Source organism: Panthera pardus, unplaced genomic scaffold (genome assembly GCF_024362965.1).
Source record: "Panthera pardus isolate Hobbes unplaced genomic scaffold, ASM2436296v1 HiC_scaffold_18, whole genome shotgun sequence".
Taxonomy (NCBI): Eukaryota; Metazoa; Chordata; class Mammalia; order Carnivora; family Felidae; genus Panthera; species Panthera pardus.
In genome coordinates, this window is record NW_026526743.1 from 8,366,636 (window position 1) to 8,393,865 (window position 27,230).

At 39.1% G+C, this 27,230-nt stretch overlaps 2 protein-coding genes across 3 annotated transcripts in view; one reads left to right on the top strand and one right to left on the bottom strand.

Moving 5' to 3' along the window:
- Window positions 1-27,230, top strand: part of LOC109260584 (zinc finger protein OZF-like) — a 153,559-nt gene that overhangs the window by 105,486 nt on the left and 20,843 nt on the right. The gene's annotated exons all lie outside the window — the stretch shown is intronic.
- On the bottom strand, window positions 14-27,068 carry LOC109260582 (zinc finger protein 420-like). Its single transcript, XM_053906447.1, is given in 5 exon segments — window positions 14-1,973; window positions 16,028-16,081; window positions 25,397-25,493; window positions 25,992-26,118; window positions 26,973-27,068. Coding segments are annotated over 5 exon segments (2,124 nt in total). The 3' UTR covers window positions 14-223.

Genomic DNA, 27,230 nt, shown 5'->3' on the forward strand with positions numbered 1-27,230 from the left:
TTTGCATCTAGGGTGTCTTTTGTGATATCGAACAAAAGTTGAGTTCCAGGTAAAGGTGTGGCCACTTTCCATTTCACACTTTGGCTCCTATGTGATAACTAGAATGTGGAGTAAGTTGTGACTTGCAGGGAGAGCTTGCACATTCTTTACATTTGTATGGTTACTCTCCAATAGGAATTTTCTGATGTCCCGTAAGGGCTGGGCACCACTTACAGGCACTGATTTACATTCTTTTTACATTATCAGGTTTCTCTCCAGTGTGAATTCTGTGATGTCGAGTAAGGATTGAGGGCTGGGTAAAGGACTTGCCACATTCTTTACATTGGTAAGGTTTCTCTCCAGTATGAATTCTGAGATGTTGAATAAGGTTTGAGCGCCTGGTAAAGGCCTTGCCACATTCCTTACATTGGTGAGGTTTCTCTCCACTATGAATTCTGTTATGTCGAGTGAGGTCTGAGGGTCCTTTAAAGGCCTTGCCACATTCCTTACATTTGTAAGGTTTCTCTCCAGTATGAATTCTGAGATGGCGAATAAGAATTGAGTGCCTGGTAAAGACCTTGCCACATTGACATATGTCAAGTCTTTCTCTGATATGGATTTGCCCATGTCTATTTAGTGATGAGCAGTCCTTAAAGGCTTTACCACATTCCCTACATTTGTAAGGTTTCTCCCCAGTATGAATTCTGAGATGTCCAGTAAGTTTTGAATGCTGACTAAAGGCCTTGCCACATTCTTTACATCGGTAAGGTTTCTCTCCACTATGAATTCTGAGGTGTTCAATAAGGTTTGAATGAAAGCTAAAGGCTTTGCCACATTCTTTACATTGGTAAGGTTTCTCTCCAGTATGAATTCTGTGGTGTTGAGTGAGGTGTGAGTGCTGGCCAAAGGCCTTGCCACATTCACTACATTGGTAAGGTTTCTCTCCAGTATGAATTCTATGATGTTGAATAAGGTGTGAGCGCCGGCTAAAGGCCTTATCACAATCTTTACATTGGTAAGATTTCTCTCCAGTATGAATTCTGAGATGTCGAATAAGGTTTGAGTACGTGGTAAAGGCCTTGCCACATTCCTTACATTTGTAAGGTTTCTCTCCAGTATGAATTCTGAAATGTCCAGTAAGTTTTGAATGCTGACTAAAGGCCTTGCCACATTCTTTACATTGGTGAGGTTTCTCTCCAGTGTGAATTCTGTGATGGTGAATAAGGACTGAGTGGTAGCTAAAGGCCTTGCCACATTCTTTACATTGGTAAGGTTTCTCTCCACTATGAATTCTGAGATGTTCAATAAGGTTTGAATGAAAGCTAAAGGCTTTGCCACATTCTTTACATTGGTAAGGTTTCTCTCCAGTATGAATTCTGTGGTGTTGAGTGAGGTGTGAGTGCTGGCCAAAGGCCTTGCCACATTCACTACATTGGTAAGGTTTCTCTCCAGTATGAATTCTATGATGTTGAACAAGGTGTGAGTGCCGGCTAAAGGCCTTATCACAATCTTTACATTGGTAAGGTTTCTCCCCAGTGTGAATTCTGAGATGTCGAGTAAGGTTTGAGTGCTTGCTAAAGGCCTTATCACAATCTTTACATTGGTAAGGTTTCTCCCCAGTGTGAATTCTGAGATGTTGAGTAAGGTTTGAGCGCTGGCTAAAGGCTTTGCCACATTCTTTACATTGGTAAGGGGTCTCTCCAGTATGGATGCTCTGATGTCTAAGAAGGTAGGGGTGCCTGCTAAAGTCTTTGCCACATTGCCGATATTTGTCAAGTCCCTCTTTGATGTGAATTTGCCTGTGTCTATTTAGTGATGAGCAGTCCTTAAAGGTTTTACCACATTCTTCACATTTGTACAATTTCTCTCCAGCATGCATTCGTTGATGTTGAGATAGTGCCGAGTGCCAATGAAAGACTATGCCACAGTCCTTACAAGTGTACCTTTTCTCTCCAGGACCAATTGTCTTATGTGCATTTAGTCTTTGTGACTGACTCAACACACTTCCAGATTTATTACACGTGTATGTGTTTTTTCCAACACAAATTGTTTGATGATCACCAACACTGGAGGACTCCTTCAGATCTTTCCCACAGGTATTATAAGGATTTTCTCTCATATGCATACTCTTCTGTATAATATGTTTAGATCTTTGAGGCAAAACTTCTTCACCTTTATCACATTCAAAATGGTTGTCTGGCAAATGAGTACTCAGATATTTGTTAACATTTGAGCCCTGGTTAAATGTTTTCTCAGATTCACTGCAAGGAGCAATTCTATGCCCATTGAAAATATTCTTGTAGTTGTGTAGGGTTGACTCCTTTCTGACATGCCCCTCAAATTGACACCTCGTTACACTTTCATCTTCATTTTTAAATCTATGATTTCCAGAAGCAGTTGTCTGAAAGGTCAATCCAATCCTATTTTCAAATTGGTTCAAATACTTATTTTCCACCTGAATGAGGTAACTTTCCAGATTTTCCAAGTTTTCTTTCGACAAATAAATATGTTTGAATCTTCGACTTGAGTTTTTGGTGACAGAAACACACTGCTTTGTAGAAGTAGCTAACTTAAAAGGGGAGGGTTTACAAAATGCTTTATATCCTTCACCATATGGGGCAGTGAGATTCTTCTCATGGGCAGATGTCTCCATTTGGAAATGTCCGTCATGATATGTTTGATGCCCTTCATTCTCCCCATCGTTGTCCCAGTCTATCATTAAGTGTAAATTCTCATGGGTACTATGTTCACCCATTGACACTTTTTGGAGACAAGGTTCTAAGCACGGCTTTGGCGGGACATTCTGGGTGCATTGTGAAGATACAGCTGAAAGATATCAAATAACAGAAAAGTAAAATCATCCTACTTATTACTCTCAGATGAATATACTGAAGACTTCTATTGTGCAACCTTAGAATCAATCAGAAAATGTTGGTCAAATGTTTGAGAATGAATCATCAGGACTTCATTCCTCCATGGACACATAAACTTGCACACAACACACTGACCATATAGCCTAATAGGTAATTCTGTAGTATTGTCATGTTATCATACAAATCATTTTCCTATACCTCAAATGATCAGGAAAAGTACCACATGAGGCCAAAATTACCACAGAAGGAAACTTAAACATAAAACTGAAATCAACAAAATAGCATACAGTAAAACTAAGACCAGAAACTAAGTAAAACTAAGACCAAAACTAACTCCAAACAAGGAAAAGTGCTATGTCCGATAAATTCAGTGGATCATTCAAACAAGCATTTCATGAGAAAGTATTTTAAATCTCCTCGAGTATTTCCAAGGAGTGAAGATAAGGGAAAATATGAAAATACTCTCTGTGGTACCAGCATTACCAGGTTACCAAATGAAAGGAATAACCACTGTAAAGAAGGCTACAAACTCCTAAAAAAAAATTATCTCTGTTCACAGATGACACGATCTATAGAAAGCCCTAAAGGATCCTTATTTTTATTTTGTATTATTTTGGTCATTGCTTGAATTATTTCTGCTAGGTTTTCTACTGCTTTCAAGTTTTCTATTTTTTAATGCCATAAATGGTTCAGTTAAGGAAAACATTGAAATTAACAACATTACACCAAAAGGAACTAGAAAAGGAAGACTGTTAGCTGAAATTTAGTAGAGGAAGAAATTACAAAGCAAAATCTGAAATTATTTTATTTAGAAGGAAACATCAGAAATAAATGAAATAGAGACCAGAATAAAAAGGTAACATAACTTTGAAAGTAATGCCCATGTAACAAGAAAAATAACAAAATTGGTAATGCTTCAACTACATATACAACGATATCCTAACAAATCAAATAACCTAGAAAAGAAATCCACTGGGGCCCATGGGTGGATCAGTCAGTTCATTGTTCCCTTTTGGCTCAGGTTTTAATCTCAGGGATAGGGAGTCTGAGCCCTGCATCAGGCTCTGTGCTGACAGCTCAGAGCCTGGAGCCTGCTTCCAATTTTGTGTCTCCTGTCTCTGCACACCCTGCCCCCAGCTTACACTCTGTCTCTCTCAGAAAGAAACATGAAAAAAAAAAAAAAAAGACTTCCACTTAATTCCTAAAAATGCACAAGTTACTATGATTGAATTATGAACCTTAAACCCAAGAAATCAAAAATCTTATACCTACAAGAAGAATAAATGTTGAAATCAAAATAAAAAATCTCTCAGCACAGAAAAGCCAAAAATCACATGCGTTCATTGGTCAATTCTAACTAACATTTAAAAAATAATAATTAAAGATAATCTTTTCAAAATCCTACAAGTAGTGGAAGAGCAGGAACACATTCAAAACTATCCTGTGAGGCCAGCAATACTCTGACACCAAGCAGGATAAACACAATAGAAGAACAAAAAATGTCTGGTTTGTCTGATACAAGTTTTGCCACTCTGACTTTCTTTTGATATCTAGTTGTATGGTATGTGTTTATTCATTTCTTCATGTCAACCGGCAGGTGACTTTATGTCTAAATGAGTCCTTAGAGGCAGCATATAGTTTTTTGGTTTTTTGCTTTTATTTATTTTGATACTCCTGGATCTGGAGGTCTGTTTCCTTCCAGGATTATGGAAGGTTTCTGCTAATATTTCTTGAAATAAATGTTCTTCCCCCTTTTCTCTCCCTTTTGCTTCTGAGACTCCTATCATGCAAATATTATTACATTTGATGGAGTCTCTGAGTTTCCCGAGTCAATACTGTTCCATTAATTCTTCTCCCGTCTTTTGCTTAGAGTCATTATTTTTCTTCATTTTTTTCTTCTTCTAGGTGACAAAGTCATTTCTCTGGTACTTCCAGCCTGCTGTTCACTGCTAAGCCTGTTTCCAATCTTTTTTTCAGTAAAGAAAAAAAAAACCTGTTTATTTTCTGAGAGAGATACAGAGAGTGAAAGAAGAAGAGAGGCAGAGAGAGAGGGAGAGAAAATCCCTATCAGACTCCAGAGGCAGTCACTGCAGAGAACAAGTTGGGGCTCTATCTCCCAAACCGTGACATCATAACCTAAGCCAAAATCAAGAGTTGGATGCTTAATTCAATGACCCACCCAAGTGTCCCTCAATCTTGTTCATTGCACTGTTCTTCTCTGTTTGATTCTTTTTAGCTGTTCTAGCTCCCTGGTAAGGTTCTCACTATTCTTTACTCAACCCAGAGAGTGTCTTATGAATGTTGCCTTCAATTCTCCATCAAGCATGTTACTTATAACCATTTCACTTAAATCTCTCTTCATGACTATATCTTGTTCTTTGACTTTGGATAATTTCTTCCACCTTGGCATTTTGTCTAAGGCCCTGCCTTCCTCTGTATGTTAGAAAAGACAGTTATGTCTCACATAGATCATTTAGTTCAGTGGCCTGCAGATGTTCTCCTTGATTGCTATGGACAGTGTAGGGTCCCTGGCCTGAACATGGTAAGTCATAGCTAGATGCGCTGCAGTCTGCTTGTGAATTGAGACCTGACATCAACTCCACCAGAACTGAAGCCCTGCAGAACTGTTTGGTCGGTCAGGAAATGTGGAGTGGTCAGCAACTTGTGCAGGTCTCTTGGGGCAGGGACAGACCTTGCTGGGAATGAGGCAAGCTTGACAGAGAAGGGCAGTCCCAACAGAACATAGGGAGGTGGGAGCTTGGAGTAAGCAAGGCAGACATGTACGGTTTCTACTGAGCAACTTCCCTCAGGTGGCTCTGTGTTTAGGCTCAGGGGCAGGGGAGAGAAGGGGCTCCAGCTAGGTCTTTAGTTCCTCTAGAGGCATCTCAGAGAATTTTGCCTGTTAGCGCGGTGTTTCTAGTGAAGTGAATAATCTCCCACCCTGTATGCTCCAGGCATTCTTCAGAGGACTTTGCCACATTGAGTGACCCAAGGTTGTTTGTCTGTCTTCTTTCCAGAGGCAGCACAGTGCCCTCTTCGCTCTATCCCAGCCAAGCCTAATGATCTTTAAAACTCCAGCATTTAAGATAGGCTAGTTGCCAAAATTCATGAAATTCAGTCCTTCTAATTTTCCCAGCCAATGGCTTTGGGGAAATGTTCTCCTTATGCATTCCTGTGTGTGCTCCTGTCTCAGGTGATCTCCTTGACTGTGGCTCCCTACCCTCTGCAGCACTACAATCCTTTTCTCCCTAAACCATGTCTTTAAGCTTTCTACCATCTTGAGTGTGTGTGGCCTCTCCTCTACCTTAAGATGGGGACTTTGTTCTGTCAGTGTTCAGGCACATATCTGAGATTTTTGGAATGATTTGTCAGTTATCCAGTCGTGTTTATGAGATGTGAGGAGCCTAGGGTCCTGCTACTCCACTGCCATTTTCCTCCCCTCTGAAGAATCCCTATATATAAAACTCACACGCACTTTATAAATTTGGAGAATACAAATGCAACGCATAAAAATTAGTGGGGCGCCTGGGTGGCTCAGTCGGTTAAGCGGCCGACTTAGGCTCGGGTCATGATCTCACGGTTCGTGAGTTCGAGCCCCGCGTCAGGCTCTGTGCTGACAGCTTGGAGCCTGGAACCTGTTTCAGATTCTGTGTCTTCCTCTCTCTGACCCTCCCCCATTCATGCTCTGTCTCTCTCTGTCTCAAAAATAAATAAACGTTAAAAAAAATTAGTTGTGTTTCCATACAAAAAAATGTTTATACTTTAACATAATGATAAAAGTCAAACCTAGCTTAACACTGCGAAATATTGTGCAGGAATTGAAAGAAGAAACAAATGGAAACATATCCGAGTTCTTGGACTGGAGTACTTAATACTTGAGCAGTTAATAGTACTCAAAGTGCTCTACTCACTTAATGCATTTTTAATCAAAATTCCAATATCATTTTTTGGCTGATATATCAAAATCCATCCACACATTCATATGGATGACACAGGATAACATATACCCAGAATAATCCCAGAAATGAAGGGCAACTTGGTGGCAAACACTTCCTAATTTAAAGCATACTACAAAGCCATAGTTATCAAAATAACATCCTAGAGACATCAAGACAGGCCTACAATAATGGACAAGTGATGCTGAGCTACATGTGTACTTCACCAATGTTAACGTGTAGGACAATGAGCTGAAGATCTCTTTAAATTCATATTCTGACTTGGATTTCAGGCTGATGTCTGAGTTTCCATATGTCTTTAAGTTGCAAGTGATGCTAACATATTCGGTTCAAAGACATGCTTTTAAATTCCAAAACAAAACAAAGGAAACAAACAAGCACCAACACAAAAACAAACAAAAGAAAGAAAAGAAAAAAGAAGAAATCATGATGACTTTGAACGTAAAGATTGTTGGGAAAATTACAACTTGTAACCTCATGAACAGTAACAACAAGTGTTCTTGAACATTTACTACACACTACAAACCATTCTAACACTTTTTCATAAATTCCCCCATGAGTCCACGGTGACCGATGTGAACGTTATATGTGTTTTTCATCTTTCACAAGAATATCTTGGAAAAACTGTAGTCCTAGTGGAGCTTGAGTTTTAGCCCAGATTGCCTGACTTTTAATTTGTCTATTGGAACACACAGACCACTATACAGAGGAAACACTAAAAGAAGGTTCAGAGTAGGTTCCAAAGTGAAAAAGGTAACACAAACACGACTGAACCACAGAATTCATCAACCCAAAGAGAGCAGTAAAGAAACAACACAAAATACGAAAATTACAAATCAAATAAAAAAACAAATGTGATAGAACTAAACTGTTTTGGTCATTAAACCAAAAATATTTTCAGGGGCTTAAAACATACGGATCTATTTGTGGAGGAAGCTTTTTGTGTCCTCCAAACAAATCACAGAGTCCAACACTCACATTGGTACAACTGACATAGCTATTGTTTGTGAATCCCCTAGGGTTTTCAAAGTTCTGTCCCATTGATCTTTTCTGCTGAATTATATTTTAAATATTTAAGAAGTTGAGTATATATGATGCATAATTATTTTTTTTCTAGAGCAACAGAGAAGTGATAAGGAACAGTCCATCTGTGACATGAGTTTAGAATCCAATGGGAATTTTCAGCAGCAAGGCCTGACTGATTTACAACTTCCACTTTCTACACTAGTATCTCCAGCAAACATAAGAGCCTTCATTTTCTAAAGAGACTAAAAACAACATGAAACACAGAAGCCAGTTTCCAGATTAAATGGCGTGATTTATGCACATCTTTCAGTAAATCCTCCCAAGGAATTTAACATTACATGGGAAAAAAATATTAACTTATCATGGAGGGATCTTGCTGAAAGCAGAGAGCAAATGAATTGCAGAGATCCATAATGGTTCACAGTTGTGTCAGGTACCCAGCTTTCTTGAAAGGACATATAATAACTGCTGGGAAATACATGTCCAGAGCAGCAAGTAAGTAAATCGTAATGTAAAAGTAAACATGAAAACATACTGATAGGAGCCCCAGTTCTCCTGCTGACTGATATCTAATGTTTTTCTCTCAGGATGATGTTCTTATATTCCACCTTCAGTGTGCCCAGAGCAAGGAACCTCTCCATACAAATGTTATTCATCCTGTCACATAGAAGAGGAAAGGCAGAGTTTATTTAATGCCAGCTGAATCTATGACTACTTTACCTCATTTGTCTCTCAGGTTTAACCAAAGAATGGTAAAAATGTGAATCCTTTTGAGGTGGTAGAAAAAGAGAGGGAAGAGAGGGAAGTGTTGGTTCCCACACCTCAAGTGGAACCAACAGGTTGAATCAAGTCTCCATGGAATTCAGCTTGAGTTCAGTCATGGGCACTACGTGTATTTACAAAATGAAACAAAACCACACAATACTTCTATAATCAGAAGCACACTGCCCCTTCTAGGTTGTAGAACATATACCCCAGATAAAATTCCAGGCCTGCATCACAGGAAATGAACAGTTTCAAAGGATGCTTAAACATGGGGAAGAGGACAAAATAGGTGAGCCTAAGGCTCTTCTCTCTCTTCTCTTTTCATTCAAGCTGCCTCCACCCTTGCATGGAGAACTTGGTCAACCACTTTTATTTCTCCTCCTTCTAGTCACCATGCCAAACATATTCTTGGAAGTAGTTGCCTCTTTTACCCAGCGATGCAGGTACAACTGCTTCTGATTGCAATGTTACATTTCTTAGCTTGGAGCCTATCAATTCCATAACCTTTAAAAATATCAAGTTTTCCCTGTCCTTTTAGTAACTCCCACAGCTTCATGCTACAGGATCTCTTGTGTTTTCAACTCAGGTTTCTTCCCAAAATCTGACTTTGACTAAAATGAGCATGGACATAAAGTGTAGTTGCAATTTGGCGTTTTCCCAAAAGAATTCACTTACACAGAAAAGCCTTCAGAAGACATGTGCCCATTATTACAGGCACTTTAGGAGAGGAGAGATGACACAGAGCACACGGCAGGGCAAGCGGTTTGAGAAGCTCTCACAGAAATGACTGTTCTTCATGTATCTCCTGGGATGCTCAGCCAGTGAGGACTCCAGACTCCTCTAGATGCTCCTATTCACCTTTCCACTCAGCGGGGCACACTCTCCTCTCTCCCATGTCTTACCTGTCCTCCAGCAATTTACCTTTATCTCCATTTTGATAAAGATAAATTAGCTTTCCTAAGTCTGCATCTTACTATGAACACCTAGGATGAGCATGATTTGGAGAGTAGGTTAGCTTTCATTACAGACAACTTCTTAACAAAATGGATTAACCTATACATGTACAGGTGGATTGGTAACTACTTTGTTTTCTCTCTTTTCTCTTCAAGTATACTTGACACACAATGTTACAGCAGTTCGGATGTACAGCTTGGTCATTTGACAACTCTACAGGGTTAGTTATGCTCACCACAAGCGAGCTACCATCTGTCACCATACAGTGCTGTTATAATAACATCAAATGTATTCCCTGTGTTGTATCTTTTATCACCATGACTTATTAACTCCCTAACTGGAAGCCTGTCCTTCGCTATCCCATTTATCCATTTTGCCCACGCTCCCTCCCTGTTCCACTCTGGTAACCAGGTATTTCTGGTTTGCTGTCCTTTCTTGCCATTTGTGACAACATAGATAGACCTAGAAAGTATTATGCTATGTGACATAAGTCAAAGAAAGAATATTATGTTGTTTCACATAATGTACAAGTAAATAACAAAACAAATGCACAAACAAGAGGAGAAACCGACCCATGAATATCTGCTTTGGTTTGATAAAATCCATGGAGAATCTCGAGAACTATAAAATTCCATGATTCTACACATTCCATAATATAACCAGCTGGTCTGTAACAATTTTCCAATCCCGGCTGAAGATAGGAGACTCCTAGATCAACCCCCAAGGATCTTATGGCTCATGACACACCTAACACCATAAACTTCTTGATCATTCTAATATCACTTGTCAGCCCCCACCCCCAACTCCTACAGGTAGATGCTCCACATACAGTGGGTTTGTGAGACCCTGGACATAGGAAACTCAGTATCTTCAAAGAATATCTAGCATATCTGCTCAAACCTTTGCCGATGAAGCAGACACGTGTTTTCGTGTCCAAGAAACAAACCTGTCCTCTATCTAAGAGCAAGATACTATCATTATATTCCAAAGCTTTTTTATATACAAACATAAGTGGTGGCATAGAATAAGAACTTTCAATGCTTGTATCCATGACTCATGAAAAAGCTTAAACCCATAGAGAACCATCTCCTAACAATATTTTCCAATCACTTTGACCCTGGCTAAATTTGGCTCCTGCCTAATTTTCCCTCGTGTCCACCACCTCATCAAACACTCATGAATCGAACACAGGAAATGGGATAAAATCTATTCATGTCAGGAAATATATTCCAAGACTGTGATTAACATGATTCAATGAAGAAAAATTAGGTGGCCTGTAGCATTCACTTCTGTCATGTCCCAGCCGGGGGGGGGGGGAGGGGGGGTGTCCTTACATTCAACCAGGTAAAGAAATCCTAATTCCCGTGATGATCTACCTTAAATTTCTGTAGTGAACTTTCTAAGGGAGATGGGTGGAGACACACCTGAACTGTGCAAAAGCGTATGATATACATGTATCAGAGAAGATGAGAGGATTTTGTTCTCCTTACCCAGGCAAAGCAGGTCCTGGATACCATGAAATCACAACTCACTGTAATGAAAGAGCTGCTAATTGAGAAAAGGGTAGGAATTCGCAGGTGTTCACAAACCATCAACAGGGCATATTTGGAAGAGCAACCCAGAGATAATAGATGGAGGAGAGTATATAAAATGAAACAGTGGAGTGATCACAGGACAAAAATACTTCAGATGGCTCTGAATTTCGGTGAAGATATGGGGGAAACATTGATCTTATGAATGTATTTGACACACTCCTTGGGCTTGTACTTGATGAAAATCATGCTGTTGGCCCACATCATAAGCTGACAACACAATCTCAAGAAATAGGAACAATTCTGAATAAAGCAAATGTATGGTTGTGTTTGGATATCCACAACAGTACCCAAAATATGTTTCCTTCATGATGTTTTGTTGCTCATTTGACAGTGACATACAGAGGAAAATTAAAAACTAAATTTATTTGAAAGCTTTCAGTTTAAGCTCCTTCAAACCAGAGTCCATGAGACTAATCTGAATGATGTGGAAGTCACCCAAGTAAACAATATGTCCCTGGTAGCACAAGACTTTGCTTGAAGATAGTACATTGGAATTTTCCTAGAACTATACCTACAAGAAGACGATAAAAATAGGAAAAGAAGCAAAAGACAACAACCATGTAGTCATAACCAATCAAACAAGCAACAACGCAATATATCATATAGAATAATCTTTAAAAAGAAGGGCTTTGGGGGCTCCTGGGTGGCTCAGTCAGTTGAGCGTCCGACTTCGTCTCAGGTCATGATCTCGTGGTTCATGGGCTCGAGCCCCGCATTGGGCTCTGTGCTGACAGCTTGGAGCCTTGAGCCTGCTTCAGATTCTGTGTCTCCTTCTCTCTCTGCCCCTCCCCCACTTGTGCTCTATCTCTCACTGTCTCTCAAAAATAAATAAATGTAAAAAAAAATTTAAAGAAAAAAAAAGAAAGGACTTTGTCACTGTATTAATAGTGTTATTTTCAATATCAAGTTACACTATTTCAATATTATACTCCTTGGATGACAAACAATCTTAGTGTGTGTGTGCATAGTTATACACACATACATTTGTATTAAGTATACAAATATAAATACATGTGTATAGGGAAACCTTTCTTAGCCCATGAGAGATAAAAACATTCCTCACAAAGGAGTGACATCATAAAAATGGTGACAGAGGTAGTTCCCACTCAGTAATTCTCATAGTAAGCTCAGCTGGCAACGATTCACATTAGACATCACTGGGGAAATCTCAATACCCCCAAATAACAGGTATTGAAAAATGAATTCTTCTCCTTCCATTGAACCAGTTGAAATGTGGGTAGAACATGCTACCCTACTTTATTTTATTGGTTTCTACAACTGATAGAAATCCTCTTCCCACTCAGGTCCAAATGGGTATAAGGACAGCGTAGGCTGTGAAACATCATAGGGACATCTAACCAAAAACTGGGTAGGCTGTTTAGAGCAGAAATATGCTCAGTGCCGGTGACTGGTGACCATCTTCCCAAGGAATCAGTGCTCTGCACACAGTTCGGAGCACAGACTCGACTCAACACAGGGTTGAGTGGATTGGAGGGAGGTCTCTGCCAGCTGTGGGTCAGGATCCTTGGAAGAACACCCATCAACACTGGATCAGACCTATGCTGGGCTTATATTCCTGCGATGCCAGTGCTTTGAGGAACTACCCACAGGTTTTGCTGGTTCTGATTATTAGTGTCCAGCAGCCTTCTTCCTTTTCAGCACCAACTCTGGCATGTGACATCCTTAAGTATGTCCACAATGTTCTCCTCTCCATTAATATCCACAAATCTTGGCCTGGGAAAGTACAGTTGTCTATGGCATCCATAGCATTTGGTCCACAGTACCACTACATAATTAAATAAATCATGAGGAAAGAATCAGACTTCCCTCGATCCCAGAAAAACACCGTGTTGATTCACAAGTCCCCATCTCTGTCACATTTGTTCATCACAAGAAGTTTTCAAAGAGGGGCGCCTGGGTGGCTCAGTCGGTTAAGTGGCCGACTTCGGCTCAGGTCATGATCTCGCGGTCCGTGAGTTCGAGCCCCGCGTCGGTCTCTGTGCTGACAGCTCAGAGCCTGGAGCCTGTTTCGGATTCTGTGTCTCCCTCTCTCTGACCCTCCCCTGTTCATGCTCTGTCTCTCCCTGTCTCAAAAATAAATAAAACGTTAAAAAAAAAAAAAAAAAGAAGAAGTTTTCAAAGACCTTGGAGTGACCAAAGGGAGCTTCTTGTCAGAGCTTTCATCACATTTCAGGAGTTTTTCATATTTGCTTTTAGTAAGACCTATCTTCCTCTCAAAGCATACTATCCTCATGTTTTATCTGTCCTCATAATTCTCTCCATACCAAGTGCCTGAAGGAATCCTGTGTACAATTGATGGTATTTTCCTGTTCCTTCCATTGAAGTGGTGTCAACAATGTATTGCAATATTAGAGATGGCTCAGTTGATTCAATTACCATTTTCCTTTATATTAAAAAATTCTAGGGGCACCTGGGTGGCACAGTCTGTTGAGCATCTGACTTCAGCTCAGGTCATGATCTCACGGTTTATGAGCTTGAGCCTTGTGCATCAGGCTCTGTGCTGACAGTGCAGATCCTGCTTGAGGTTCTCCCTCTTTCACTCTCTCTGTCCCTTCCCAATTCTCTCTCTCTGATAATTAAATATACTTTTTAAAAACTTAAAAATTCTAAGCCATTAAGAACCAAGAAGCGCCAGCATGGCTTTTGTGGGAGGGGGCAGTCTCCCTAGCACAGGAAAGAACAACTGTGATGGCTACATCACTGGAATGGAGATGAGGAGACAGAAGAACTAGAGAGGATTTGGAAAGAAAACGAGTAAAATTTACCCTTCTATAATTCTGAGTCACTCATGCAGACTAGGACAAATGTCCTTCCCCACATGAAGAATTCATGCCAATGCTTCAGCCTAGATTTTTTTTATCTCTTATCTTGAGCGACATCATCACTCTTAATGGAATACTGTTTTCTTCCTACAGTTAGAACATCTACTAAACTCTCAGCACTGTCCATCTTTCCTTGAAATAAATGTGAAAACGACCCATGACTCACGGTTCTCCAAGTTTTCACCTCATCAAATTGTTCCCCTAAAGGGAGTAACTTGGATGAGGTCACTCCTGAGAAGGGAAAAGAATAGTATCTAAAGAAGTTTTACTCAGTTTTCCACCAAGGAAGCCCAAGAAAAGAAAATATTAAGACAATTCAAAGGAAGAGAAATTATATTTACAGTACTGTACTATAAATAAATCTGCCTATAAGTTGGACCTACACAGCTCAAACTCATCTTGTATAAGAGTCAAGTGTACTTTGTGTTCCTGTTTACCTGCAACCTGGATGAAGATGGGGCAGGCTAAGTTTGCATTAGGATACCACTTCTTTCAGTATAAATCCGTGTTAACATATTCAAATCCATTCAGGATGATTAATGAATATATATTAATTTCAAATAGACTCTTAACAAACCACTACAAAATCACTGTGTGATCCTTGGTCAAAATACACATTGAAATCTTTCAAGAACCACTCTTTTTCCTCTAATGTATTGATTTGTGAGTTGTACTTTCCATGTTGTTCAAACTAAGGCTAATTATTGAGTAAAAGTAGATCGACAATCATCTTTCACCCCTTTAGAGAAGAGTTAGCTATACTTTCCTCAGATATCCGTGAAAATCTCTTGATTTCAGATACATAACTAATATTCTTGACTTGTAACAATTGCTATTATGACGATATACTCAGGTGTTTATGAGCTACCACTGTATTTTTTCTACACACGAATTGGCAAAATATTTAAATTCAGAACGTTTCTCTGTCAAGCATTTTTTTGCAAAACATGATGCCTTGAACACTTCTTGGTGGCTGATGTCACTCTTATATATCCATCACAAACAGCATCCGCATGTAAGATTCCTTCCTATGTAGGACATACCAGAGTCCTTAATCTTCCCAGGAAAAAATAGGTAAACATGAATTTCCTATCATAAAAGAGTCCCTCATGTCTGTGAGACAACACAAATCAAATCATTTTCCATGCACAGAAGCACTAAAGCCATAGCATGAGATGATTTATGGGTAAAATTAGTAATATATGCCATGTTAAATAAACCCTCAAATATGGACAATAGAAAAAAGGAGACAGACTGAGAATAATTGTCCTTCTGCAGACATCCATTCTGCCTTGATCCTTTCAGACATCTTAAAAATACACCTGACCATTCAATAGCATGCATGTAAACTGTGTGTGTCCATTTATACACAGGTTTTCAAAAAATATAAACCCATTCACTACTGTAAATGTGTTTTCATTATAGTTTTCTTAATCTTTTGTTTTCTCAAGTTTCCTTAATTCTAACAATACCATTTATACCACAGACAACTAAGAATGGGATGATTGACTGGTAATGTTGTAGGTAAGCCTTGGGGTCAACAATAGGCTATTTCCATGGAATAGTAGGTATGGTTTTAAGTTCCGAGGACTCAAGAGATACTCAGATTTTCCATGATGGAGGGGTTAGTGCCCCTTATGCCTACACTGATGGAAGTGATATCCAGGTTTCAACTTTGGATTTTCCTTTCCATAAACACTCTGATTTAGAATCATGTCTGAAAAGTGGTATTGACTTACTGCTTCCTGGGGTGAATTCTCTCATTTTATTTAGATTTGCCTTTTCATTCCATACTTTGCCAAATGTCTACATCTTAGTAAAGTTTTTATCCTTTATAAAGGCTTTGGTTTTTCCTGAAGTGTATATTAAAACCCAAAATACTTCCTCGTTCATTACATTTCTAAGGTTTCTATCCAGTATGTTTTCTCTGATGCTGAGGAAGGGTTCAGTTCCAGGGAAAGAGGTTGCCAATATTCTTGACATTTGTAAGTTACCTCCCCAGGATGTATTATCTCATTTTGAACAGTTTTGCTTACAAACTAAATGCTTCACCACATTCTTTACATTTGTAGGGTTTCATTCAGTGTACTCTTGCTGATGTTCAGAAATTTTGTAGTTGGGCTTAACAACTTTGCCGGGCGTGTGTGTGTTTATATATATTTAAATACATTTATTTAGCGTTCTCCCCAGTATGTACCTCCTTAGGTAGAAGTGTATTGAGTGGTAAAGACTTTGCCTCATTGTATAAATTTGTTAGATTTCTTCCCATTATGAAATACATCTCTGCTGTTGAGTGAGTTTTGAAGACTAGCTAAAAGCTGTACAGAGTGATTACATTTGTAACTCTTCTATCCAGTGTGGATACAATCATGTACAATCAGATTTGAGGTTACAGAGAAGACTTTTCCACATTTCCTAATCTCATACTTGTTCTCTGGAAATGGAGTTCTCTCATGTCTATTAATATTTCACCCTGGATTCATGTTTCTCCCACACTCAGTGCCTTTGTACCCCCTATCTCCTCTATAAACACACAGTAATTACAGAAGCTAGAGGGCTCAACTCAAGGCCTTCCTAAGATCACAGCACATAAATACTTGCTCCAAATTTAGTCTTATATTGTAACTATTGAACAGTGATGTATGGATTAAACCCTCCTGTGTTTATCAAAATCAGAGCCTTGGGAACAGGGGGATTACATGTTGGTGGAAGTATAATGAACCCTCCAAACAGGGCTTCTCAAATCAATCACATTTAGAATTTTTATCTTCCTTTCCAAATGCCTAACTCTCAGAATATTTCAGGGAATGGCTAATCCAACTTTATATTTGAAATACTTCCAGTGACTATTTTCAGTATGGACGAGATGACTTTTCAGCATTTTGAAACGTCCTTCCAGAGAATATGTTTGTTTAAAAATGGATTTTTGACTACTGCTTCAAAGACACTGTTCTGCAAATAACTGACTTAAGGTGGGGTTTTCCCCAGAAGGTATTCTATCCTTGATCTCTTCTAGCAGTAGCATTTCATTACGGATAATTGTTCCTGTTTGGTTATACCCATCATAGTAAACACTCTGCACTTCCCTGCACCCCATCACCTTGCCCATCATCCCTTAAGTATAAATAGTCAGGACCACAGTGTCCACTTCTTCCCATATCACTCTACCAAAGGACTCTTGTTGGTTTGTCTACCAACAAGCCTAGGGTGTTATGGAAAGATACAACTAAGAGATACAAAAGCAGTCATCACAGTTAGTACACTGACATGCATATATGTAAGTACGCTAATGTGCAAAAATACCCATGATAGGATACGACCAGCATGGAGAAATAGGAAGCACCAGGACTTTGCTCCTCCATGGAGACAAAAATAGACCAAAGGACCTTTTTGAGGGCTCCAGAAGCCCATTAGGAGAATACAGCACACACAGTCAAGTACAAATGAAGAAGAGTCACGTGGACACTTGCCTACAACAGCTGCTCACCCTCCCCGACACTCCATGGCAACACAGTGAGAAAAGTGTTCCCTCTGTTGGGGACAGAAACAAATGTATGTTCGATGATCTGGCTTCTTCGCTGTCCTGACGGGTTCCCTCCTGTCATTCATGACATGGAAATCAGAAGGAATCAAAGCATCCTCTGGATACTCTGTGTTGGCTGCTCAGACTGAAGGTGAGCATTTGTTCAAACACGGGAGAGACTACAGAGCTGAAGACAAACTGAGAGGGGAAGGTATCACGGGCTCTAAAAAGTAACCGCATTTCTAAACTTGGCAGTTACAGAAATTCAGACATGACAAATGCCCAGAACGTGTGTCACTCCCCCCAGAATTACTCTATTTTGTGTTCCTATTTACAAATCAAGTCCATCATCCAGGGCCCAGAGGCTTCGTTTGTTTTGTTTTGTTATGTTTTTATGGTTTGTTTGGGTTGTTTTTGTTTGTTTGTTTGTTAATTACCAAATGTCACCCAAAGATATCAAGGGATGCAAAGAAAGAGGAAATCACGTTCCAATTACAGGAACAAAATATATCTCCAACACTGGTCCTAAATTAATAAAGTAGTATTAATTGCCCGACAAGGAATTCAAAATAACCACCATAAAGATGCTCATGGAGGAAGAAGAAAAATAGATAGCTAACTAAATGATAGCACGAAAACTATTCATGACCAAAATGTAAAGCCAAGGAAACAGAACATATCACCAATAATGAACAAGAAATTGGGAGATGAAGAGTACAATTCCTGAATTTAAAAATACACTAAGGGGCCAACAACAGACTTGGTCAAGTAGAATAAAGAATCAGACAACCTAAAGTACTCTTGTGTTCAATACCTGCTAAGAATCAAAGGACAGGGTCTATGGACTCATGGAACACCAACAAGTGATCCAATATGTACATTATGGGAACCCCTTAGGAGCGGGGAGGGAAAGGGGGCAGAGCATTGACATGAAGAGCTGAAGTCTTGTATGTGGAAAGAAGAGACAATTGCAACAAGCTCAGTCAATTCACAGTAGGATAAATATCAAGACGTGAACACAGTGACACCTTATATTTAACCCTATCAAACTCACAGGCGAGAAGAGAATGTTGAACCAGCATGACAAAAGCAACTTGTCTCGTCCAAGAGAGCTCCTATACGATTAGTAGTGGGATGATTAGTAGATCTTATAGGAAGAAATGCCAGTGTATTTAAGTATTGAAAGTTCAAAACATGTCCACTAAGAATACCCTACCTGGCCAAACTGTTTTCCATGAATGTAGAAATGGAGACTTTCCCAAGTAAAAACCAGTCTAAGTTTCCAAGTAGACCTGTCCTACAGGAAATATTAAGCAAATCCTTCTGGTTGAAATAAGAGGATTGTAACCAGTAACTAAAACCACATGAGAACATAAAGCTCTCTGCTAAATATAAAAAATACACAATTGGGGTGCCTGGGTGACTCAGCTGACTAAGTGACTGACTTCTGCTCAGGTCATGATCTCGAGGTCCTTGAGTTCTACCCCCACGTCAGGCACTGTGTTGCCAGTCAGAGCCGGGAGTCTGCTTCGCATTCTGTGTCTGTCTCTTTCCGCCTTTCCCCATTTGTGCTTTCTCTTTCTCTCTCAAAAATAAAAACGCATTACGAAATCTAAAAAAAAACTACACAATTATAGAAACCTGTCGCATTGTAATGAGTTAGAACAAGTCATTTTAATTTCTGCTACAATACATTTTTCAGTAAGAGTATAAAAAATCAGGGGTGCCTGGGTGGCTCAGTCAGTTAAGCATCAAACTGCAGCTCAGATCATGATCTCGCCGCTCATGAGTTTGAGCCCCATATCGGGCTCTGTGCTATCAGAGCGTTCTTTCAATCCTCTGTCCCACTCTCTCTCTGACCCTTCCCTGATCCTTTGCTCTAAATAAATAAAAAAAGAAACAAACTTAAAAAAAGAGTATAAAAAATCATAAATGTAGGTAATAAAGTACCTATGAAAAGATAGAATTTGTGGCATCAGTAAGTTAAGGTGGGCACAGGGGTGGAGATGAAAAGTAAAATGACTGTGTATGCAACTTAGAGTATCAGTTTAAAATGAGTTTTTATACCTTGAAGTTGCTTTAAGTAATCTTTATTAAGCAACAAATACTACAGAAGACACACAAGTTAATGAGAATGGTACCAAAACATGTCATGGGAATAGCACCACAATTAAGGATAAAAATTCTAAATTTGATCCAAATCAACCACAAGAAAACATTTGGAAAGGTAACAAATACTTGGAGACTGAAGAACATCCTACTAAAGAATGAATGGGCTAACCAAGAAGTTAAGGAGGAAATTAAAAAGTATATGGAAGCCAATGAAAATGATAACACCACAACCCAAAACCTCTGGGGCATAGCAAGGTGGTCATAAGAGGAAAGTTTATAGCAATCCAGGCCTTCCTAAAGAAGGAAGAAAGATCTCAGCTACACAACGTAGCCTTATGCCTTAAGGAGTTGGAAAAAGAACAGCAAATAAACCCCAAACCAGCAGAAGACAGGAAATAATAAAGATTAGAACAGAAATTAATGCTATCAGAACCAAAAAACAAGTAGAACAGATCAATGAAACCAGAAGCTGGTTCTTGGAAAGAATTAACAAAATTGATAAATCAGCCAGTTTGATCAAAAAGAAAAAGGAAGGGACCCCAATAAATAAAATCAAGAATGAAGAGGAAAGATCACAACCAACACAGCACAAATAGGAATAATCATAAGAGAATATTATGAGCAATTATATGCCAATAAAATGGGCAATGTGGAAGAAATGGACAAATTCCTAGAAACATATACACTACCAAAACTGAAACAGGAAGAAATAGAAAATTTGAACCACACACATAACTAGTAAGGGAATCAAACTGGTAATCAAAAATCTCCCCAAAACCAAGAATCCATGGCCAGATGGCTTTCCAGGGGAATTCGACCAAACATTTAAGCAAGAGTTAACACCTATTCTCTTGAAGCTGCTCCAAAAGATAGATATGGAAGGAAAAATTCCAAACTCATTCTATGAAGCCACATTGCCTTGATTCCAAAATCAGAGAGAGACCCTACTAAAAAGGAGAACTGTAGACCAATTTCCCTGATGAACATGGATGCAAAAATCCTCAAGAAGTTATTAGCCATCCAGCTCCAACAATACATTAGAAAAATTATTCACCACAACCAACTGGGATTTACACCTGGGATGCAGGGCTGGTTCAATATCTGCAAAACAAATAACGCGATTCATCACATCAATAAAAGAAAGGACAAGAACCATGCGATCCTCTCAATAAATGCAGAGAAAGCATTTGACAAAATACAGCATCCTTTTTTGATAAGAAGCCCTCAGGAAAGTAGGGATAGAAGGATCACACCTCGAGATCATAAAAGCCATATATGAATGACCCAATGCTAATATTATCCTCAATGGGGAAAAACTGAGAGCTTTCCCCCAAAGGTCAGGAATGAGACAGGGATGCCCACTCTCACCACTGTTATTCAACATAGTATTGGAAGACTTAGCCTCTGCAATCAGACAACAGAAAGAAATAAAAGGCATCCAAATCGACCAGGAGGAAGTCAAACTTTCACTCTTTGCATATGACATGACACTCTATGTGGAAAACCCTAAAAATTCCACCAAAAATTGCTAGTGCTGGTTCATGAATTCAGCAAAGTTTCAGGGTATAAAATCAATGCACAGAAATAGGTTCCATTCTTATACATCAACAATGAAGCAACAGGAAGAGTAATCAAGGAATTGATCTCATTTACATTTGCACCAAAAATCATAAAATACCTAGGAATAAATCTAACCAAAGAGGTGAAAAAGCTATACACTGAAAATCACTATAGAAAGCTTATGAAAAAAATTGAAGATGACACAAAAAAATTGGAAAAAGATTTATGCTCCTGGATGGAAGAACAAATATTGTTAAAATGTCAATAGTACCCAAAGCAACCTACATATTCAACGCAATCTGTATCAAAATAACACCAGCATTCTTCACAGAGTTAGAACAAACAATCCTAAAATTTGTATGGAACCAGAAAAGAGCCCAAAGAGCTAAAGCAATCTTGAAAAAGAAAACCAAAGCAGGAAGCATCAGAATCCCAGAGCTTCAAGCTATACTACAAAGCTGTAATCCTGAAGACAGTTTGGTACTGGCACAAGAACAGACACGCAGGTCAGTGGAACAGAATAGAGAACCCAGAAATGGACCCAGAAATGTGTGGCCAACTAATCTTTGACAAAGCAGGAAAGAACAAGCAATGGAATAAAGACTTTCTCTTCAGCAAGTGGTGCTGGGAAAACTGGACAGCGACATGCAGAAGAATGAACCTGGACCATTTTCTTACACCATACACAAAAATAAACTCAAATGGATGAAAGGCCTCAATGTAAGACAGGAAGCCATCAAAATCCTCGAGAAGAAAGCAGGCAAAAACCTCTTTGATCTTGGCCACAATAACTTCTTACTCAACAAGTCTCCAGAGGCAAGGGAAACAAAAGCAAAAATGAACTACTGGGACCTCGTGAAAATAAAAACCTTCTGCACAGCGAAAGAAACAATCAGCAAAACTAAAAGGCAACAGACAGAATGGGAGACGATATTTGCAAACGACATATCAGATAAAGGGTTAGAATCCAAAATCTACAAAGAACTTATCAAACTCAACACTGAAAAAAACAAATAATCCAGTGAAGAAATGGGCAAAGACATGAATAGACACTTCTCCAAAGAAGACATCCAGATGGCCAACGGACACATGAAAAAATGCTCAACATCACTCATCATCAGGGAAATATGAATGAAAACCACCATAAGATACCACCTTACACTGGTCAGAATGGCTAATATTAACAACTCAGGCAACATCAGATGTTGGCAAGGATGCAGAGAAAGAGGATCTCTTTTGCATTGTTGGTGGGAATGCAAGCTGGTGCAGCCACTCTGGAAAACAGCATGGAGGTTCCTCAAAAAACTAAAAATAGAACTACCCTATGACCCACCAATTGCACTACTAGGTATTTATCCAAGGGATACAGGTATGCTGTTTTGAAGGGACACGCGCACCCCAATGTTTACAGCAGCACTATCAACAATAGCCAAAGTATGGAAAAAGCCCAAATGTCCATTGATGGATGAATGGATAAAGAAGAAGTGGTATATCTATACAATGGAGTATTACTCGGCAATCAAAAAGAATGAAATCTTGCCATTTGAAACTACGTGGATAAAACTGGATGGTATTACACTAAGCGAAATTAGTCAGAGAAAGACAAATATCAAATGACATCACTCATATGAGGACTTCAATAGACAAAACAGATGAACATAAAGGAAGGGAAACAAAAATAATATAAAAACAGAGAGGGGGACAAAGCATAAGAGACTCATAAATGTGGAGAACAGACAGAGGGTTACTGGAGGTAGTGTTGAGAGGGGTGGGCTAAATGGGTAAGGGGCATTAAGGAATCTACTCGTGAAATCATTGTTACAATATATGCTAACTAATTTGGATGTAAGTAAAAAAAAATAAAATTCAAATAAACTGTAAGAAAAAAATCCTCATAATAAAAGTTATGGAAAAGATTATAATAAAAAAAATCTAAACTTGATACAGTGATAGAGAATTACTATTATTATTACTTGTTAATTAATTAATTAATTATTTTTTTGAGAGAGAGAGCAGGGGAAGGGCAGGAGGAGAGGGAGAGAGAATCCCAAGCATGTTCCATTCTCACCTCATAGCCTGACATGGGACTCGATCTCATGACCCTGAGTTCATGACCTGAACCCAATTCAAGACTCAGACGTTTAACAGACTGAGTCACTCAGGTACTCTGGAGATATAGAATGTTGGACAATTACTTTCAATTCTTAAAAGAGATTCTCTCATGCAAGGAGAATATAAAGTCACCAATAAATATAAGATGAAATTAATGGTCTATTATGACAACTGACCAAGACATTAGTTGTCTATTATTATGACAATTCACCGAGACATGATAAAACATTCACTGACCACTAACCAAGGAAAGAGAGAAATAAGATGAGTCCCAAATTATGTATGGGTCATATTTATACAAAGAAGTACATACATAATTTTACTGGTAAGGGGCATGGCTGATTCACACTTGACTTCAACTCACATGGTCTTAAAATGTACTCGATGAACACTGACATCCTGTAACAAGATATACAAGTAAATGAAACTACAACGAACTCATGTGTGGAATGTTTCATACAAAAGAAAGCACATTATTATAGAATGCAAAGCCAGAATCAGACAAAATTTAACTCCAACCAGTCTACATAAAAGAAATAGATTAATCCTTTCAAAGGAAATGTACTATGTAACTATAATTTTAAACCGCAACTACGGACCCATGAAAAAGAAGCTTTTGAATTGTCATGTCTTCATTGGCAGTTCACAGGAAAGATATTCATTAAAATCAACTACTGAAAAATTTTACAAATAAGCATGTAAAAGACATTAAAAAGTAATTATTTTCTTAAGATATTCCTCTTCTTACACAGAGTGTAGGGTATAATCCATTCTTTAGAACCAAGGTGACTAAAAAAAACCTTTCTAAATCAACAAACACTGCCAAAGTTGGAATATATAATGACAATCACTTCATAATCAAATAAATATTTGGGATGAAATTCAGATACATGATGAGGAAAGTGGGAGAATAATCTCATGATTAATTTTTCCTGAGGTAAGATTACATTTATGAGCAATCCTTTTTTTTTTTACATGGATTTTAGTAATTATCTACTTCAATTCCTTTTGTTTTTAAAGTTTATTTATTACTGAGAGAGAGATCATGCAAACAGTGGAGGGGCAAAGGGAAAGGGGACAGATGATCTAGAGCAGGCTCCACATGGACAGCAGACAGCCCCATGCTAGGATCCAATTCCCCAACTGTGAGATCATGAACTGAGCCCAAGTCCAATGTTCAATTGACTGAGCCACTCAGTCACCCTCTATTTCCTACAAGGCACATACCCAGGTCATAGAGAACTTTTGATTTAAAAAAATCAGAGATGCATCTCATATACAAGTTTTTAGAAAGTGAAGACACATATGAAAAACTCACAGGAACTTCCAACTATACAAAATTATAAAATAATGCAATTACTAGGAAATAAAGGTAATGATGGAGACTTTATTATAGGCTGTGGGTTCTAACTTGTAAATGTTCTAGCTCCTTTATGACATTAATATATAGGTAATTACGAAACACATAGATACATTAAATTATTTCACCATTGAGCAGTGGAACACAGAGTGGATTTTTCAAATTTTAATTACTACAAAGACACATAAACTTTTGAGGTGAAATAAAGGATTAGATTTTCTCATTTGAGGGACATGTTCTGTGATCTTATGAAATTACTGAGCCTGAATTTTGTACACTTAAGATTAAATCCTCTGTAACTTTGGAAATCCTAAACCAGAAAACATGAGATCTCTGTCTCCAGTGTTCTCAAGGCTTCTGCCTCAAACCCCAATGGGCCCACCACTACCCTCACACACTTATCACAAGCAGCAAAACAGAATTTAAAAATGACTTAGCATAGAGTTCCTCAGAAATACAGAGAGATCTTCTAGGGCTCTCACAGCAATGGAGAAGCTCTCAGATTATGGAGGTCCTCACCATGGATATGGTGGACCTTCCCTGGAGCTGAAGGAGACTCTTCGGAGAATCAAAGACATGATGTGTTAGAGAGCAGATGTCCCTCTGTGAGAGGGGAAGACATAAAACTCGGCTTTACAAATGAATTTCCATTCAAGGAGAGCTACCTGAACAACATTGTAAGATCCATCTTCCTCCTTCACATTTGGACCTCACCTGTGTCGTGTGCTTCACTCCCACCTACCTGGGTGTGAGGCTACTGTCTCTTTTCTCTTCACACCCCACAGCTCCTTCTTTTGCTCCAAAACGATGACCAGGTCTGGTTTTGACACAAGACCTGTTTATCAGAACGAAGGAATATAATTATTGCTGGAGTTTCTACCTTTCGACGCGGTAATGTACTCAGCAGACAACAGGGACATGGGAGAATTCTAAAAATTGATTTCCCAAACACTGTTGCACAAGAAAAAGTCCCTTTACAACATGCAGGAGGACTTTCAAACATTCACATCATGGCCTGCCTTCCAAGTGCTACCAATACAATAAGGAGTAAAAGTTGGAGTTTAAGATGTGGGCCATACCGTCTTATGCCACTCAATGTTTAGAATTGCCATTTATCTACAAAAATGATGATGGTACCTTTAAAAGATAGGAGGCCAAAGCTGAAAGGGAAATATCATGAAGATATTTCTCTATGTCTACAAATCCCCATTTCTTTCCCTTGCTGCAGGCATCTGAGTCCCAGTCATATAAAGGGGGAGCTTCCAAGAGACTCTTCAAGGGAAGGAACAAAACCTGAGCAGGGTTTGGGAAATCTAGAAGGAGATATCCTCACCCAAGAAGAGGAGGTGTCGATAGGTCTCTAACATCACATCTCTGTACAGTTCCCTCTGACTGTGATTCAGACATCCCCACTCCTCCTGAGAGAATTCGATGGCCACATCCCTGAAGGTCAGCAGTGTCTGCAATAAAAACCACAGTTATGAAGTGGCCATTGGCAGAGTTCATAATGGCACCTAAGAGGCAAGAGGGAGTTAATGTCACCAGCTAGACTCCAAGAGTTGTTCTTCACCGCTTACCTACTTGTACCCACAGACCATACTCCTTCATTTTACTTCACCTCTTTTTTCTACCTTGTCTTTTACTTCTGGCAAACACCCTATGGGCACAGTCTCCTGTCATGGAAACAGAAAACATACAACAACATGTAACAACCGCCGTAAGGAAGAGCTTGGGCATGGCAACTTTGCGCTTAACCCCTGACTCATACCTATGCAGATGGACGACTGGGTTAACTCATGGAGTGAGGACAGTTACCTTGACCCCCGTGTAATACCAAAATCTCCACCCAAGGGGGAGCACAAACCTCATTTACATAACACATAGTGTATGTACGGAAGTGTTCTCCTAAGGCATGCGTGCCACCTTATGCCCAATTCAGAGAAAATGACATGGCTCCACTTCCTAATTGTCCACCCAAATCTTAAATAAAAGGAAATGATCACGCCCCTCCCTCTTGCTCTGTGCATCTCTCCTTTGGAAGTTATTCCCCCTGATCTGCTTATTGGCTGCCAATCAAGGTTCCTGTCTGTGACAACCTCACGTGCTGCACTTTCTATCTACGACTCTATTACATTTGAGGATTTTAACACACAAACATGTCAAGTATGTGAATCTTGTTTTCATTTTCTGAAAATATAAAGCATCACCACCTGGTGATGAGACCCTTTTGGTGGCAGAACATCAAGGGGACAGATGACTCTTTCTACTCATAGAAACTCCCACATGTTATCAACTCTAAAGACAGCTGCCTTGCCTTTCCAACTCCTACTAAATTCTCCACTGGCCAACCTCCACTCATCGGTAGGAACTGATTCAGCAGGAAGAAGCTACTGAAGAGGAGACCTTCCATCTTTAACAACCTTAGAGATGTAAGGGTGTAATTCGTTCACGTGGGGAAATGTAGCTCCAATTAAATTTCCTTACACCTTAGAGCCAATGATAGGCACCTGAGACATGCAGGATATGCCCTTCCTCAAGGAATCATAGCTGCTTTCATGCCTCAATGTTTAAT